The sequence below is a fragment of the Micropterus salmoides genome, unplaced genomic scaffold, assembly GCF_014851395.1.
Source record: "Micropterus salmoides isolate LMB-PRFRI ecotype aquatic unplaced genomic scaffold, ASM1485139v1 Ms_hic_scaffold_2, whole genome shotgun sequence".
NCBI classification, from domain to species: Eukaryota; Metazoa; Chordata; class Actinopteri; order Centrarchiformes; family Centrarchidae; genus Micropterus; species Micropterus salmoides.
In genome coordinates, this window is record NW_024041150.1 from 1,062,123 (window position 1) to 1,078,172 (window position 16,050).

The window sequence follows — 16,050 nt, forward strand, 5'->3', positions numbered from 1 at the left end:
ATTTAAATTAAAGTTAATAAATGTAAATCAGTTCGATTATATGGTTATCGCACAAAATTATTCTGGATTCAGAGTCTTCTTAGGAGTGCCTCTGTCAGAGGACACCTCTCATTATTCAGCCATAATTTCCATCAAGATCTTGGCCAAAGTGACAAATCTGCTTCTTCTGCCCACACTGATGTCTTTGATGTTCTTCTGCAGTCCGCTGCTCCTCATCAGGGATGTTTCAGTAATGAGCAGGACATCCCAGAAGAGGTCAGAAGCTCAGAACAGCAATTAAACAGTGGCGCAGGGGGAAATTAGGAAGCCTTATTGACACGTCTGACGTGCAGATCCTGAAAACAGGTCTGGGACTGAGAGCCCAGCCGGTACACAAAGAGCTAGACTAGTAGCTGTGCTTAAGTACATACTCATACATCACTATGACCCTTCAGTTAGCGAGTGGGCTGAATAATCACCTGCAGACAAGTTAAAGCAGTGGGTTGTTTACAAAACTACAGGCATCTGTTTGGTTTATGTTCTCTGCAAAAATCTCTTACAGACTGAGAGAAAGTTCTCCTACATTTCTACAAAAGGACATTTCTTAAAATTATAATAAATTTAGCATATTGCCGTGTAGTTTCTGGATGATCAGTTAAATCATATTTGATCAGCTGTTTTCCTGAACCTAAATTTCCTCCACAGAAGGTATTTTTTATCCTGACCCTGACTTGCCACCATCTTTACTCTTAATAAATTGAAGTGATCATGTGATGGTGTTTTATTTGCAGTGATTCTACAGGTCCTAGTGACTGATTACAAGTCAGCCTTGTAATCAGTTATCCTGTATACGCAGTGTATTTAGGGGCAAAAAAGAAGAAGGGATGAAGAGACGATGAGGATGAAGACTTTGTTTAACTTTAATTTTAACAGAGATCGAGGCTGAGAGTGAGGAAGATGATGATGATGAAGATGATGATGGTAAAAAGGTCAGTGGTGACATCATACTAAGCTGAGGGCGGGTCACCCTCACTGCTGTCGCCATTTGTTAATGTTTACAAGTGTTGTTTACTGTCATTGTTTGTTTGCCTTTTCTTTATGCCATTGTCGTTGTTAATCTTGTTATGTTCTGTAAATGTTATTCGTGTTGTTAACAGCTGCTGCTTTTCTCTGTCTTTTTTGTTTTATTTTTGCTGTTGTCTCTGCAGTGTGTAACTGTTTAGTCCTCTTCTTGTTGTTGTTTATTGTTAATGTTTTCTTGAGATTACTGTTCGCAGTGAGCCTGAGCTTTAGCCATAGAGGCAATGATGGCTTACTGTCTACAGGTGTATCTAAGTTTTGATTAAAAAAGTACTCTACAGATTTAGCATTGCTTTCTTTTAACAATAGTAAAAAAAACTCTAAATCAATACAGTAGAACCAGAGAAACAGTCTTTTTTATTACACACATTTTTCTTCCCAGTCAAAACCTGGAGCCTACATTTCCCACAATGCAACTCCACCACAGATAGTTTGATCTAAGATTTGGTTGTGTTATGCTAGTTGCAGCTAATGTAGCCTCCAGCCTCTAACCTCAAGCAGAGAGTTGGTTGCAGAGGTCTGGTAAGCTTGAGGGACTTGAGGCAATATATCAGATTTTGCGCTGCTCCCTCTGGAGCCACAAAAGGCTTCATACAACTTTTTTTCACATATGCAGCTACAACCTGTAAACACACTTTAGGCTCTTCTTCACACACAGAAACAGGAGAGACAATCTGGTAAAACGGACAGATAGGTGTGTTGGGTCACTTTAGAGCAGAGAATAATAGGACGAAAACTAATGCAAACAAGAACAAGAACGGCCGAGGAGAAACCGAAAAGAAAACCAGGCCTGCTGTGAGGGAAGGTTTGTGTGTATTTGAGTTTGAACGTGGATGTCTTATAGGAATTGGTGCTGTTTATTCTTGCTGTGACGTTGATGTTACTGTTCACTGTCAGATGATGATGCTGTTTTTGTCACTAAGTGCTGAAAACTCTAGACTACATTTTGTTGAAGTACTTGTGTATCTGCCCTGTGTATCTGTTAAACGTGTCCCCCCCAAACATTTGCCCAGTTCATGTTAACTGGAAATCACATGCAGTCATCAGTCCATTAAATCCAGAACCGTGATTTCAATATGTGAAACTTTACTCTTAAACTTTATTCCTTTTGTCATTTATTTTTAGGGCTCAGCAGAGCGGGAGGCAGTGGCTACGGAGGAAATGTCAACTCTAGTAAACTATGTTCAGCCAACCAAGTTCACCTCCTTCGAAGCCTCCAAGAGTAAGAAAAACAGATCAGAATCCATCCCTGTACAATGACAAACATTTCTTCTCACAACCTTGAAAATTTACAGTGGCAGAGCAGCAATGTCTCCGTCATTGATCTCATTGTTTTCTTGAAATGACATGATTGTGAAATGATTGTGAGTAAAATTGTGAGTAAAATAAGAAGTCATCTGATGTTTCATACAAGGAATGCAGAGTTTGGGTCCTTGCATTTTACCACAGTGGCATAAAAATTACTTAATGGCAGAAAGTTATTGCAGTTAATATCCAAACAAAATGTGGGAATTGTTTTGTGTGTGTGTGTGTGTGTGTGTGTGTGTGTGTAGAGGCGGCCCGCTGTTACCACATGTCGTCTTTTGTGGAGACCAAAGCTTTGGAGCACCTCACAAAGTCACCAGTGGAGTTTGTTGAGTATCCTTATCAACAATTACCACAGTTTCTCCACTCCATGTGATCTTCTTCTCTCTTTTGATGCCTTTTTTTGTATAAACCTTCAGAAAATCTGTCTAAGTCTCTGAGTGACTTTTAACATTAATTTTAATTTAAATAATAGCAGTATTATCAGTAAGTCTCTGTGCCAGTGGGAACCAGTTATAATGCATTTTACCTGTTTGTATGTGATGATGTAACAAGTAGTTTTAATAGCACAGTAGTGGTAGCAGTTATAGTAATATTTATACTAAAGTGCAGTGTGTATGTTTTGGTGGCATCTAGTGGTGAGGATTGTGAATTGCAACCAGAAGCTCACTCACCGCTCACCCCTCCCTGTCCAAGAGCGTAGGAGGAGCTATGGTGGCCTAAATAATAACATCATTATATAGCTGCAGTGCCGGAGGCTGCACGTCTACCGTGAGGCCGATATGTGCGTTAACCGGTCGACACGCATTTAATCAATAACTTAGGTTTGGACACACACTCGGTGATGGTTGTGGTAAGGGTAATTGGGTTCGGGGGGCTGTCAAGAGTAACATAGCTAGCTAGCTAGCTAGCCAGCCAGCCAGCTAGCTGGCAGTATCAAAGTAAACAAGGGTCCTAGAAATGCAGTTCCGGTCCTAGGATTGCAGTCCTGAAACTGCAGCCTCCGGTACTGCAGCTACATACTACTCAATAATACGTGTGGTCCTCTATTTGTACAAATTTCACTTCTCTTTTTCTAATAAACCAGACAACTGCTACTAATACTTCTTCTTGTATGTATTCAACATAGTGACGAAATACACTCTTTGAGTAGTTTGTCCAATTGGGCTACTGTAAACATGGAAACATGGCGGTCCAACATGGTTTCATCCATGTAAGAGGACCTGCGGTGTAAGTAAATATAAATGGCTCATTCTAAGGTAATAACGATTCATTATGTAAGGTCTTTATACACCATTGTTCTTAACCTTACATTAACCAGATATAATAAATATCAGTTGAGTCGTATCTATCCAAAAGGAACCAGAGTCGACTCATCCAACTTCATGCCTCAACTCTTTTGGAACGCCGGCTGTCAGCTGGTGGCTCTCAACTACCAAACTATAGGTGAGAGCCTGAGCTTTGACCACCAGATTGTAAGTGTAGTAAAAACCAAAGCACCATAGTAGACATAGGCCTTTCTTTTCTGAAATAGAGCAGTGACGATTTTTATACTTTATGAAAGGTTGTGACCAGTTCAACCACAATGAGATTCTTCCTTCTCAAGTTGTTAGAAGCATAAAGAGTTAAATGTTTCAACTAATTCACAAGAAAAGGACACAATAGACAAAAGCTTATTATAACATAATTGTGTGTAACAGAAATACAGTATGTTTTTATTTATATACAGTCTATACAAAGGATGTAGTCACCATGATGTCACCTATTGGTTTGCAGACTACTGTCTGGTAGCCTCAAGTTTGGCATTTTGGCCATTTTTTTGGAACCAGACGTGACTGGACGTGACCATATTTGGACAAGCTAGCTAACTTGGTTAGCAATAGCGGATACGATTCACCTCTATCCTGACTTAGAGGTCGTCATAGTAGCAACTTGCCAAACACAAGATCACGTCACGCCCCAAAGCATCTCCTTTAGGCCTATCGTCTGTTTTCCTTTAAATAGGACAATAATTAAATTAAATTAATTAATTAATTGTGGTGGTGATGGAACAGTGGATAAGACACATGCCTTTGGTGTGAGAGACCTGGATTCGAATCCACTGTTAGACACCATTGTGTCCCTGAGCAAGACACTTAACCCCTGTATAGCAATTGTAAGTCGCTTTGGATAAAAGCGTCAGCTAAATGAATAGATGTAAATGTAAATTTACAAAATGAACATCTTGCTGTTTTGAACGAAACTAGTGACTGAGACCATAAACTCACTAGTAAAGTGCTTACTGAGGTAATAAATCAAGTGAGAAGTAGGGTCATTTTGCCATCAAGTCCAATGCACTCTGACTTATTTTTGCAACCAGTGGAGTCGCCCCCTGCTGGACATTAGAAAGAATTGCCAGCAGGCCACTGGCTTTACTTTTCATACCCGGAGGTTGCCGCTTGGGGGGTAAATAACACCAAGGTTGGGAACCACTGCGATAGTGTAATCCAGTAAGTGGAGGTGCAGATAAATTAGCGTTTTAAAGTTACCTTTGTCGTCATCAAAATGGAAACACAAGACTCCTGGAGTATTATTAGTAGTATTAGCTAAAAGTATGATAAATTATGCTCTGGCCAGTGGTTATGATTAATTTAACTCTTTTTCAACAGCCATTACAAACATTACATTACATTTACTTAGCATCAATAAAGCATCATTACAGTAAGAGATTAACAACTGACAATAGATACTAGTAAGAGCAGCAATAAATATTAGTAGGAACTAATATCACATACAGCATCAATGGGGTAAATACCTAGGGGAAGAAGTAAGAGTTAACAAGTTAGCTCAATGGCTAAAGGATTGCAACAAGTCACCTCAAGCCTTTGTACCCCTAAACTTAATATTAGCTTTTTGTTCCAGATTTGTCCATGCAGCTCAATCTCTTCATGTTCGAGTACAACGGTCGGAGTGGCTACAGACTGAAGCCTGAGTTCATGAGACGGCCAGACAAACACTTTGACCCCTTCACAGAAAACACAGTGGATGGTATCGTTGCCAACACGCTGTCTGTGAAGGTACAACGGCAGAAGTTTTGTTTTGCTAAAGCCTTTATTGTGATTATAGCATCCTGCAACTTCAGAAAAAGAAAAATCCTTGTTAAAAACAGACAGACATTATTTTAGATATTTATTGGCTGACTGATGTGTTTGTATGTCTGTTTCTATGTCTCTGTGTGTGTTGTAGGTGATTTCAGGCCAGTTTCTGACTGAACGGCGGGTGGGTGTGTATGTGGAGGTGGAGATGTTTGGACTTCCTGTGGACACCAGAAGGAAAGCGCTGAAGACCAAAACCTCTCAGAACAACAACGCCATCAACCCAGTTTGGGACGAAGAGCCGATCGTCTTCAAAAAGGTGAGATGCAGCAGAGAGACAGAAAGGGATTAATGCTGAAGGATCCAATCTGACACTACAACTACGTAATCTGTCTGTTAACGGTGTGACAGGTGATTCTTCCTACTCTGGCGTCTCTGAGAATTGCTGCTTTTGAGGAAGGAGGGAAGTTTATTGGTCATCGGATTATTCCAGTGACTGCCATAAGACCAGGTTGTTATTTTATTCACTAATCCTTTTATCTCTGACTTTCTCTCTGTCTATTGTGAAACTTTGGTTATCTGTGACCTCTTGGTTTTTGGTTTTTGATGTACTGCTCGCTGCTGGATTGTTTTCTGCACTGCAACTCCCAGATATCCAGTCAGTGTGGCGTCTTCATCCATTTATGTCCGTAAAGTTTGAGTTTCTATATATTTCACTCTTTTCTTTCCACTCCAGTTTTAATTAAATTGGCTTTTGCGTGTGTAAATGCCAGAAAACTCAACAGACGATTGTTTGAAACAATCAAAACTAGAATTATGATAAATTACTATTGTATTATGTCAAAAAGTAGTATTGAGTGATAGAAATGGACATGAAAATGCGACACATTATTATGTTAATGCCTAACTTGAAAGATGAATACATGCATACTAAATTTTCCTGTAAATTGTATTAGTTGTAATGTATTTGTCCCATTATTTCCTGCTGTCTTCATCTCCTGGGAGACACATCCTGGATCCCACTGTTTTAAGAAAAACTAATTTAAAACAGCTTGCAGAGACATGCTGCTTCTTTGAAAAATGTCATCCACCACTTTAAATGAAATTACTGGTAATTTTTCCTTCATGTCATCATTACATGACTGATGTTTGTGTGAACTCAACTGCATCTCTCTCTCTCTCTCTCTCTCTCTCTCTGTTGTTTTTGCCAGATTCACTGTTCACCCTAAATAACCCAAATGATCATAACATCAGACTCTTTGTTGGTAAATGTTTCCTTTAGGTTACCGTTACATCGGTTTGAGGAATGAGAAAAATCAATCTCTGATTCTACCAGCTGTGTTTGTCTACATCGAGGTCAAAGATTACGTCCCAGACACCTTTGCAGGTACACATTTCAAGTCAAAACTTCCATTTGACCAACACTTTGGTCTGTGACTTAAAAGAGTAAGAAACACTTCCCATAGAGTTGCTGCAGATATTCATGCAAGGAGGATATTTGCGCGTCACAAGAAATCTAAATGTCAAATGCACAGATTGTCGTGAACTCGATTGAGCAAATTCATGCTCCCCAGCTCGCTAGAGCCACCCACAGGATAAACAAGGAACAGAAGACAGACCGCTAACAAGTTCCCTGAGTTAAAGCACCTATTTGTCAAGTGAAGTAGCAACAGATTACTCACATTCATATTCAGGTGGTGGAGGACATGTTCAGAGTGATAATACCACAGTGTAAAACTGCTTTGTTACCAGTAAAAGTCCCGTATTGAAAATGTTCATTAAGTATGGAAGTATAATCAGGAAAATGTTTTAAAATTAAAAGTACTCAATGTGGAAAAATGTCCCCTGTGATTGTTGTACCATTATGGGTTCTGTCATTAGATTGTTATTATGTGGATTTTTACTGTTGCAATTGTTCACACCTTCGCAATCTGTTTTTTGTCCAAACCTCAACATTATTAAAAATAAATAATTAAAATGATTAAAATAATTAAAATGAAAAGCAGTAGTTTGTAGTAAGTACAGTACATGAGTAAATGCACACAGTTATATTCCACCACTGGCCTTTTCTCTAGCCTAGGTGTTTAAACACAACACAACATGAATGCTTTATTATTATGGGGTGTAAAGTTGCAGCATCAGGGAGACTTTACGTTTGAAGTGTCTTAGATATAACCAGGTCCGTGTAACTAACTTAGACCCTCTCAGGCACAACCACCTGCTCAGTATTTATCTATTTCTATATATTTCCTGTATAGATGTGATAGAGGCTTTGTCCAACCCCATTCGATATGTCAACCTCCTGGAGCAGAGGTCTAAACAGCTGGCGGCTCTGACACTGGAGGACGGGGAGGAGGACACGCAGACCGAGGTCAGTCCTCCTTTCCGGTGTTTTTCTGTCTTTGTCTTGAAAGCAGGACATTTGGCCATAACTCAGGCTGGTGATGTTATTCAGGATGAGGCTGACACTTGTGCAGAGCGTAAGAACGATCTGAAATCAGCTCCACTGGAGAACGGTTTGAGCCCCGCCTCTGGCCCTACAGGACACACCCCCATCACCACGACGCCCAAAGCTTCCGCAGCCAATCAGCAAGCAGCTACGACAGGTAGCATCCACCTATATTTTTTGATTAAACCTAGATTAAAGTAGATCTTAATACGCTAATGTTAATAATAATAAAAATAGCACCAGCACTAAAAGTACTGTATTTTTATTGTTGTTATTGATACTGTGATTGTGTTTTTTAGATGCAGCCAAACCAGCAGCAAAGAGTGAAGATCTGGTTTTAAGTATTTTGATAGGTCAGTATACAAATTTCTTTTCACTAATCATCAATTGCTGGTATGCAATCAGTTAATTATAATTAATTAAATTAATGTGAATGTGTAGAAGTGGTAAAAGAAGACGGGTGAAACCATAAAGCTGATGATACACAGGGCAACTTTTTCAGCAATGTTGCTGGGCAATCGTGCTGGTGGCAAGTACGACGATGTTTTGAAGAGGTAGCAGCAGGGCGGGCATGGGGGTTTACAGTAGTAATCTTTATTCATTAACACTGACGGTAACATTGCTCTAAAAGTTGCTCTGTGCATCATCAGCTTAAGAGAACTCTCAAAAATAATGAATGCTAATACAAGCTTGTCCAAGCTTTAAAGGTATTGTGTGAAGCTATTTACCATAAAACTTCAATTATCAGACTGGGCTTCTATTTGCTTCAACCATTGAACTCGTGCCTTTATTTGTCTAAATCCTTTATAAACTCTTGCTCTGCACAGATGGGAAATAGACTACTATCAAATTATTTATTAAAGTCAGTATGAATATTACTTGTATAAAAATTAGGCTATTGAATAACATCACTTACGAATCATTCTTTTAATCTACCTCGAGAGACAGCCCATCGAGGCCAACCTCATGCACAGAGATAGAAAGAGGCAGGGAGTGACAGAAAGGCCGTATCAAAATAGTGTAGCCTACCCTAAAAAGGATGAAGGTTGCCATAGTTTGTTCAATTTGCATTCATTTTTATGAAAAACAGTTTTGATTCTTTTGATCTGTGGACCCTTATGGAGTAAAGGAATAAAAATAGTCAAGGAAAGGCCACATGGTCTGACTTTATGACAGCTTCAACGGTAGAGAGTCATCATTTTTTATCCCTCTCTCTTGCTTACCATGTCAGTAATAGGGATGCAGCGATTACCGGATTTCACTATTATTAACCGCACTTCAAAACGTCATGGTTAATTAATCGTAAAGGCTCCGCTACACCGAAACTGTGGCAACTTGCACCAAACGAAAACAAAGTTACAGGAGCGGTGCACCAGCTTAAGTGTTGTGCTAATCAGAGGCTACTGCACACTGGCTAAACTATGACAGAGGGATCAAACTGTGAAGCTTTAGTTCCACCAGAAACAGCTGAAGTCAGCAGGTACACCAAGTCTGACCAGGGCCTTTCTGAAGATGACAGATCACCTGTTCAAAAACTTGCCATTAAAATGTTCCTGCTAAAGGAACTAATAACTACATTAAACTTCACCACCCAGCTTTGCACGCCCAAGTAAAGTAAAGACCTAATACATTATATTAAATAACGTAGCAAGTTGGTAGGGAATTAAATATAAACGTGTCACTTACAGTCGAGCTTTCAGTGCAACGTAAACAAACAAAGCAGGTGTAACCTTTCAGACCCACCACAACGACAGCCCTGCTGTGCTACTTGGCCCTTTATTTTGCCAGGTTGGTTTGTTGCTGCGTCGAGCAACGTGCACCAGTCAAAGCAGTTGAACTTTGGCGCTGAGCAGCAGTGAAAATCGCTTATTTTCTGAAAGAGCCTTTATGGAAGACAGAACATAGTCCTCTCAAGACCTTCAGTCACTGAACATTTTACATTTTAATGTTACATCGTCCTGTCTGTGCTGAGAAAATGTTGCCAGATGTAAAACACTATACATCAGGAGCTTATAGACTTTCAGGACTATGGGCTACTGATTAACTGCATTTCAGTTATCATTTTCACTAAAACACATGTATGGATGAGAGTTGATGACAGTAACAGTTCAGTTTATTCCCTCCTTTATATCAATTTCCCCTGGAGGATAAAAGTTAATATTCCTCTTAGATTAATAATACTTACATATTATAGAAATATAATTGTTAATGTAATTAAAAATCAACTTAAGTCCTTACTAGTGTTATGAAATTAATTAATGCATAATAATCTTAATAATCGTGAAACTGTGATTATTTCTCAAAATCTGTAATCCTTGCATCCCTAGTCAGTAAATCTGAATCTGATTTATACTTTGATGCTGGGTAATCCATAAAATGAAATTAACTGAACGTTTGAATTGTGGAGAATCTAACAGATCTAACAATGTGTAGCATGTCCATATGGACAAAAGTTTAAGCATTTATATTTGTATGCATGATCTAAGCAGTCCACTATATCTCCCGCTCCTGATCGGAGCTGCTGTAAATCACCGGGGTGCTATATTCCCTGTCCTCAAACTGGCCTCTGTCAGTCTCAGAGGCTGTGTTCGGTCCCGGTCTGGTCGTGTTCAATGTTTTGGCTGATACCCAGGATGCTCGCTTGCACCTACAGAGCAACGTGAGCAACAGGATGCTGACTGCAGTTCACTCAAGGACCATCAGTGTCAAAAAAACAAGGCTATTCTGGAAATTCCACATAGTACCTTTAAAAGAAACACAAGAAAGACATCAGAGTTTTATTAATCCATCCATATAAAGGCCTGTTAGAATATTCTGTATGTTTACTTGTGGTAACAGATGTCCCAGTGTGCACCATAGAGAGTCTTCAGCAGTCAAAGGTTTACCAGAAGGAGCAGAGACGTCAGTTTAAAGAGCTGAAAGAGTTAGTGAGACGGCACCAGAAGAAAACCTCAGAGCTCCTCCGAGAGTTCAACAACAAGTACAAGAAGATGGCCAGACAGTGCAGCAAGAGCAGGTAAGCACACACAGTGTGATATTATTTTAATTACTGTATTTCCTCGTCTCTCTAATCATCTTATTACTTTAAAATTTAATCAATGTGAAAAATATTATTTCATTGTACAGATTCCAAGTGTCTTAGTACAAATATAAAAGATCAGTACCTTTTCTTGTTCAGTATGAAGTGAGAGCTGCTTATTTATTGTAATGAAAAGGTCTGTACTTTTATGTAAAGCACATCTGTGTGTTTATTTATGTGTATTCGTTCATCAGGGCTTCGTGTTCGGACAGTGAGAAAGACGACTGCCTCCAGCGGCTGAGAGACGAGCAGCAGCAGCAGCTCTTGGCTCTGAGGCAGGAACAGTACTACAGTCAAAAGTATCTGCAGAGAGAACATATTAAAATGGTAAAGTCTTACAAATCCTACTGGTGTTGCTGACCCTAACCATAGTCAATAAAGTTTTGTTTATCTATTTTTGGAATTTGGATGAACTAAAGCTCTCGCTCTGTTGAAGGAAGTTCATTTGACATGGGAAGTTCAAAATAAAAAAAAATTCAAAATGCTAAATAAGTGTCATTGAATGAAGGACAACATAACAATATAATGAAATTAATAAAAACTTGATTTCATTAAAAAGCTTCTGTTCTGTGAGATTAGGTTATATGCTGTGTTTTACATTCAGGGTTTGAGGAACCAGGTTCTGTGGTAATTAGTTTTACGTTCCACAGGCCCTGTCTTAGGTCGGCCCAGTATGCTTTGCACAGTAATGAGATAATAAATAAATATCAAAGTAAACTGTTGAGAAGTTAAGAGTTTCTGTTTCCTCCAGCTGACAGAGCGACTGAGCAATCTGGCGGAGGAAAGTCACAACTCCCAGATGAAGAAACTCAAAGATATCTGTGACAAGTAAGTTACACATGTGGGACTAAAATAACACACATTAGGGTGTTAAACATCCGTGGGGAATTACACAGAGAATTAAATTGTTAAGAGCTACTTTCATAGCAGCCGTAGCTTCAGGAGCATTTCCTCCGAGCTGTTCCAGAGCTACTTGTCATGCTCACAGTATGTACTAGTAAAAAGTCTGATGCCATGACATTGAAAAAATCTGAAAAGTAAAGCTTTAAGAAACAAATCCAAAACATGGTTATGTTTGCAACTTGAAAATCTAGTTTTTTAAGATTAGAAGTAGAACTGACATGTTGACTTTGACCAGGGACATCTTTGGATTTTAGAAAGGTCACTTTCCCACCAAGAAATATCACTCTTACAACATCTTAAGGTTGGCCAGTAAGCACCTTTTACCACTTTTTACTGTAACATTTTCACATTTTAACACTTTTCCTGCTGCAGATTCAACCATTTTCAACTCCGAACACACCTACCTGTAATTTAGCATTTTATGTTTGCCATATGCAGTATATACACTTTTTGTTTGGATGCTTTTGTACCATGTAAAGCACATTGACCTGCCCTTCTGTATGTATAATTGTGCTATACAAATAAAGTTGCCTTTCCTTGCTGCTACAGGGAGAAAAAAGAGCTGAAGAGGCAGATGGATCGAAGGAGAACAGAGAAGATCAACCAAGCAAAGACCAAAGAGAAACATCTGGCTGAAGAGTACGATCCATAAACACACTGACACACACCGATATTAATCTACTGCAGCTCACCCTAGATACCTGCTGCAGCTCCTTCATCTACTTCATGCACTGATCCATCCAGCTAGTCTTTTCAGAAGAGAAAAATATTTAGCTCAAACCCCTCTGACTGTGTGTTACCAGGGAGAAGATGGAGATCAATAAGTCCTACGTCAATGAAGTCGTCCAGAACATAAAACGGGTGAGCAGAGGATGGAGAATCTGAGCAGCACAGGATTTTTAAATGGGTTTTTCTATAGACTGATGAATACTGTTGTGACGATGATGAAAATGTTTGGGACATTATCTCCCTGTCTAGCTGTATCCCAGTCTCTCTTCAATCATAAAACGCTTCATTAGACTCTTAGACTGTTTGTCTGTTTTTTTCTCCAGCTTGAGGAGACTCAGGCGAAGCGCCACGATCAGCTGGTGGAACAGCACAGCGAGCTCCTGCAGGAGATACAAGACCAGAAACCAAAGGTAAAATACACATGTAAATTGTCTTTTTCTAGTCTCTGGTTTGCCAGTTTCTGTATATTATGAGGTTAATTTAATTGTTCTGTCCTGCCTCAGTGAAAATGCACCTCCTACCACTTTGCATACTTCACTCGAATGCTCCACACAGCAAGAAATGTCTTCTGCTGCTGCTGTCTGTAGCTCCACATCTACACAGCTTTGGCATCACTACTGACGTCAACATAGGGCGTTGCGTAAATGTGTAACCCATCTGTATCAACAGTAGGAAATGAACAATGCAAATTTCTGTGTTTTAACTGGGAACTGAGCCATCACCAGTACCTTTAACTGATTCGATTCCTGATTTGTTTACAGCAGTAGCTAATCGTGGTGTCTGCTGAACAAACCATCAGCAGGCAATCTGTCTGAAAGAAATCTGTAATCAATTATGAATCACAATTCTCTTTTCTCTCTTCAGCTGCAAGGGGCCGTGGAGGCAGATTTTCAGGAGAGGTTCCAGTGTTTGCCGGGAGAGATTGAAGACTTTCTGCAGGACAGGAAGACAGAGGTTAGAGGTCACAGCAAGTCCCGGCCATCGACCCCACACGAAGCTCTGTCAGAGGAGGACTGAAGAGAAACAAATGTGCAGACGAGTCATGGGAGTGTGAAGAAGAAGAATCGATGAATCAATGGAAGCAGAGTGGAGTGAATCAAGAAGTGGATCAAAATACAAGGAAGTAAGAAATGCAAAAGGGAAGCATTGATGAAAGGCTAGTGCGGGAGTAAATAAAAGCAGAAGAGATATCAAGATTATAAAGACTGTTACTTTTCTTTTTAATGGAAGAATGCTTTAATGATGTATTTTTTAATTCCATTCAAGCATGCACTTTGCTGTACTTCAGCATTTAATCAGAACCCATTTAGTCTTATTTTCTTTCACTTGTTATTTTAGAGGACAACTGAATCAATCTATCTATCTATCTATCTATCTATCTATCTATCTGACAGTTTGTACTATTTATTTGTGTTCATACATTTGAATATCAGTGTACATACATCAGACTCGAGGACGGTCTCTATTTTATATGCACATGGAGAGATGTTACACAATGTTACACAAATGCTACGAATCCAAACCACACATTTTTTTGAGCAGCGTTCAACAAACTCTAAGCAGCTATTTTATCTTCTTATTAGTCAGCCACCGTGGCGGCCTCGACGACTTCTACAATGGGCACTGCTAGTTCCTCAGCTGTGTCTTATAAACACTTATTTATCATTTTTTGCAATGCTCTCTTTTCATATAGTTGCACACATTCCCACTCTGAAACTTCTGATGCATATGGATAGTCTGATCTTTTGGCCTCTGAGCAGCTTTGCTGGAGCATCTGGAGTTCAGTGGTAATGATGGAGATTTATCCACCACATTTTGCTAGTTTGAAATAATGTAGAATTAGAAATGTTGCATACTTTAAAAATACAGAATGATGTACGCAGCAGTACAAGATAACACACATACCATAGCGTAATGTCAATATTATATACTTTTCACTGATTTTTACGGTCATGGTTTTATGTTACATCAGTGCATTTAATGCCATGTAATATTTCAAGAGCATATTATCAGGCCGTTTTATGGGGTTGTTTTTAAAGCTGACAGTCATCTGTGTAACAAGTAAGACCTTAACAGGGATAAAGCCCATATTCAGACCATGAATGAGTATGTTGACACACTTGTTGCAAGATTTATGCGATAGGCGACTGGATCATTTATTGAATCCTCACTTATTTGCTTTGATTATGCACTTATTTATTTATTTATTCTTATTTATTTATTTCTTCTTGAGATTATTGGAGAAAATGTATCTCAATGGAAATTTCTGTTAAGTTATTAAAATTATTTTTCATAGCATGACTGTTAGCCTAAGACATTTATGGATTGATGTACTTTACTAAAGTTAAGGGAACTAGGAGGATTTGCACAGAAAAATTATGCGATAAAATTCACCTATTTTTTTTTTTTTAATGATCAGAGTTTTCTGACCAGTAGCAGCAACATCCCACCAGTTCCCTTCGCCTGCTGTACTAATGGTCTGACGGTTGGATGTCCTGTTAGATGTGGAAGAGCCTCAAAGTTTGCTGCCACTGCATGATTTATTTGTTTTGATGTGAAAGTTGTTTTAACAGAGTCATCACTCGGATGATCTCTTTATTTATTGATTGTTATTTTCATGATAATTAAGGATCAACAACATAAACAATTTATAAAACTGTTAAAATAGTTTTAGAGTGCAAAGTCAACCTTTTTTTTTTGTAAAAATGTAAAATGATCGGAGCTTGACACTCTTTGTACAGTGATCTTCTAGAAAATATCTGTCGGAACATTTTCCATGTTTTCCTTTTCTTCCGGACGTATACAACTAAGGCTTAAGCTGTGTTCAACAACCTTTTTTGCAGGGAACCGTTTCTTAAAATTTAAGCCACTGTTGATTGAGATTGAACAATCTTGGCCACGGTCTGTACCCGACCTCATTAAGGTAGCCTACACTGCAGTTTCGATGGCAATATTTTAGACTCAGCTGCTAACTCTGTGTGCTAACATTAAAGTACCTCACTATTCTGTCACCACTGTAGGTCAAAATTATCTGTTAAAAACATGTTTAAGTCTACAAAGTGGCTGAGGTTCTCCAACAAAATGTCTTGCTGAACGCACCCTTGCTTTAGTGATTAAACTGAGCATGCTTTATTGTCTTGGATTTCTCTGCCAGTTGAATTGTTTCTTGGTTTTACTGAATGCTATTTTAATTCAAAGACTATTAAAAAGATTTGATCTAAAAAATGAGGTGTTAGCAGTTGATATTACGAGTGCTACAGTCCTATAGGATCTCAGCTGCATTAACTTTTAACATGCTCTGGTGAGGCGTGTGAGAGGAGGTAATTGCTGTTGTCATTCACATCAAGACAAACCCACTGCACTCGTGTCTGTACACAAAACTCTGCTGTTGCTGTAATTTTGTGTGTGAGCAAGATAATGTGGGCTTTCACAGAGAGGCAGTGTGCTATGTA

At 39.0% G+C, this 16,050-nt stretch overlaps 1 protein-coding gene across 1 annotated transcript in view; it reads left to right on the forward strand.

The window, feature by feature from the left end:
• The window catches only part of LOC119913412 (1-phosphatidylinositol 4,5-bisphosphate phosphodiesterase beta-1), a 32,494-nt gene extending 16,671 nt beyond the window's left edge, over positions 1 to 15,823 (forward strand). Inside the window, exons 15-32 of the mRNA XM_038732827.1 lie at positions 913 to 968; positions 2,185 to 2,281; positions 2,613 to 2,697; positions 3,686 to 3,810; positions 5,266 to 5,420; positions 5,590 to 5,757; positions 5,850 to 5,949; positions 6,721 to 6,825; positions 7,697 to 7,809; positions 7,894 to 8,044; positions 8,187 to 8,240; positions 10,726 to 10,903; positions 11,161 to 11,293; positions 11,718 to 11,794; positions 12,419 to 12,508; positions 12,673 to 12,730; positions 12,922 to 13,008; positions 13,463 to 15,823. Coding sequence (XP_038588755.1) covers positions 913 to 968; positions 2,185 to 2,281; positions 2,613 to 2,697; positions 3,686 to 3,810; positions 5,266 to 5,420; positions 5,590 to 5,757; positions 5,850 to 5,949; positions 6,721 to 6,825; positions 7,697 to 7,809; positions 7,894 to 8,044; positions 8,187 to 8,240; positions 10,726 to 10,903; positions 11,161 to 11,293; positions 11,718 to 11,794; positions 12,419 to 12,508; positions 12,673 to 12,730; positions 12,922 to 13,008; positions 13,463 to 13,615 — 1,985 coding nt within the window. The 3' untranslated portion in view covers positions 13,616 to 15,823. The remainder of the gene's footprint in view (positions 1 to 912; positions 969 to 2,184; positions 2,282 to 2,612; positions 2,698 to 3,685; positions 3,811 to 5,265; positions 5,421 to 5,589; positions 5,758 to 5,849; positions 5,950 to 6,720; positions 6,826 to 7,696; positions 7,810 to 7,893; positions 8,045 to 8,186; positions 8,241 to 10,725; positions 10,904 to 11,160; positions 11,294 to 11,717; positions 11,795 to 12,418; positions 12,509 to 12,672; positions 12,731 to 12,921; positions 13,009 to 13,462) is intronic.
• The last annotated feature ends 227 nt before the right edge of the window (positions 15,824 to 16,050 follow it).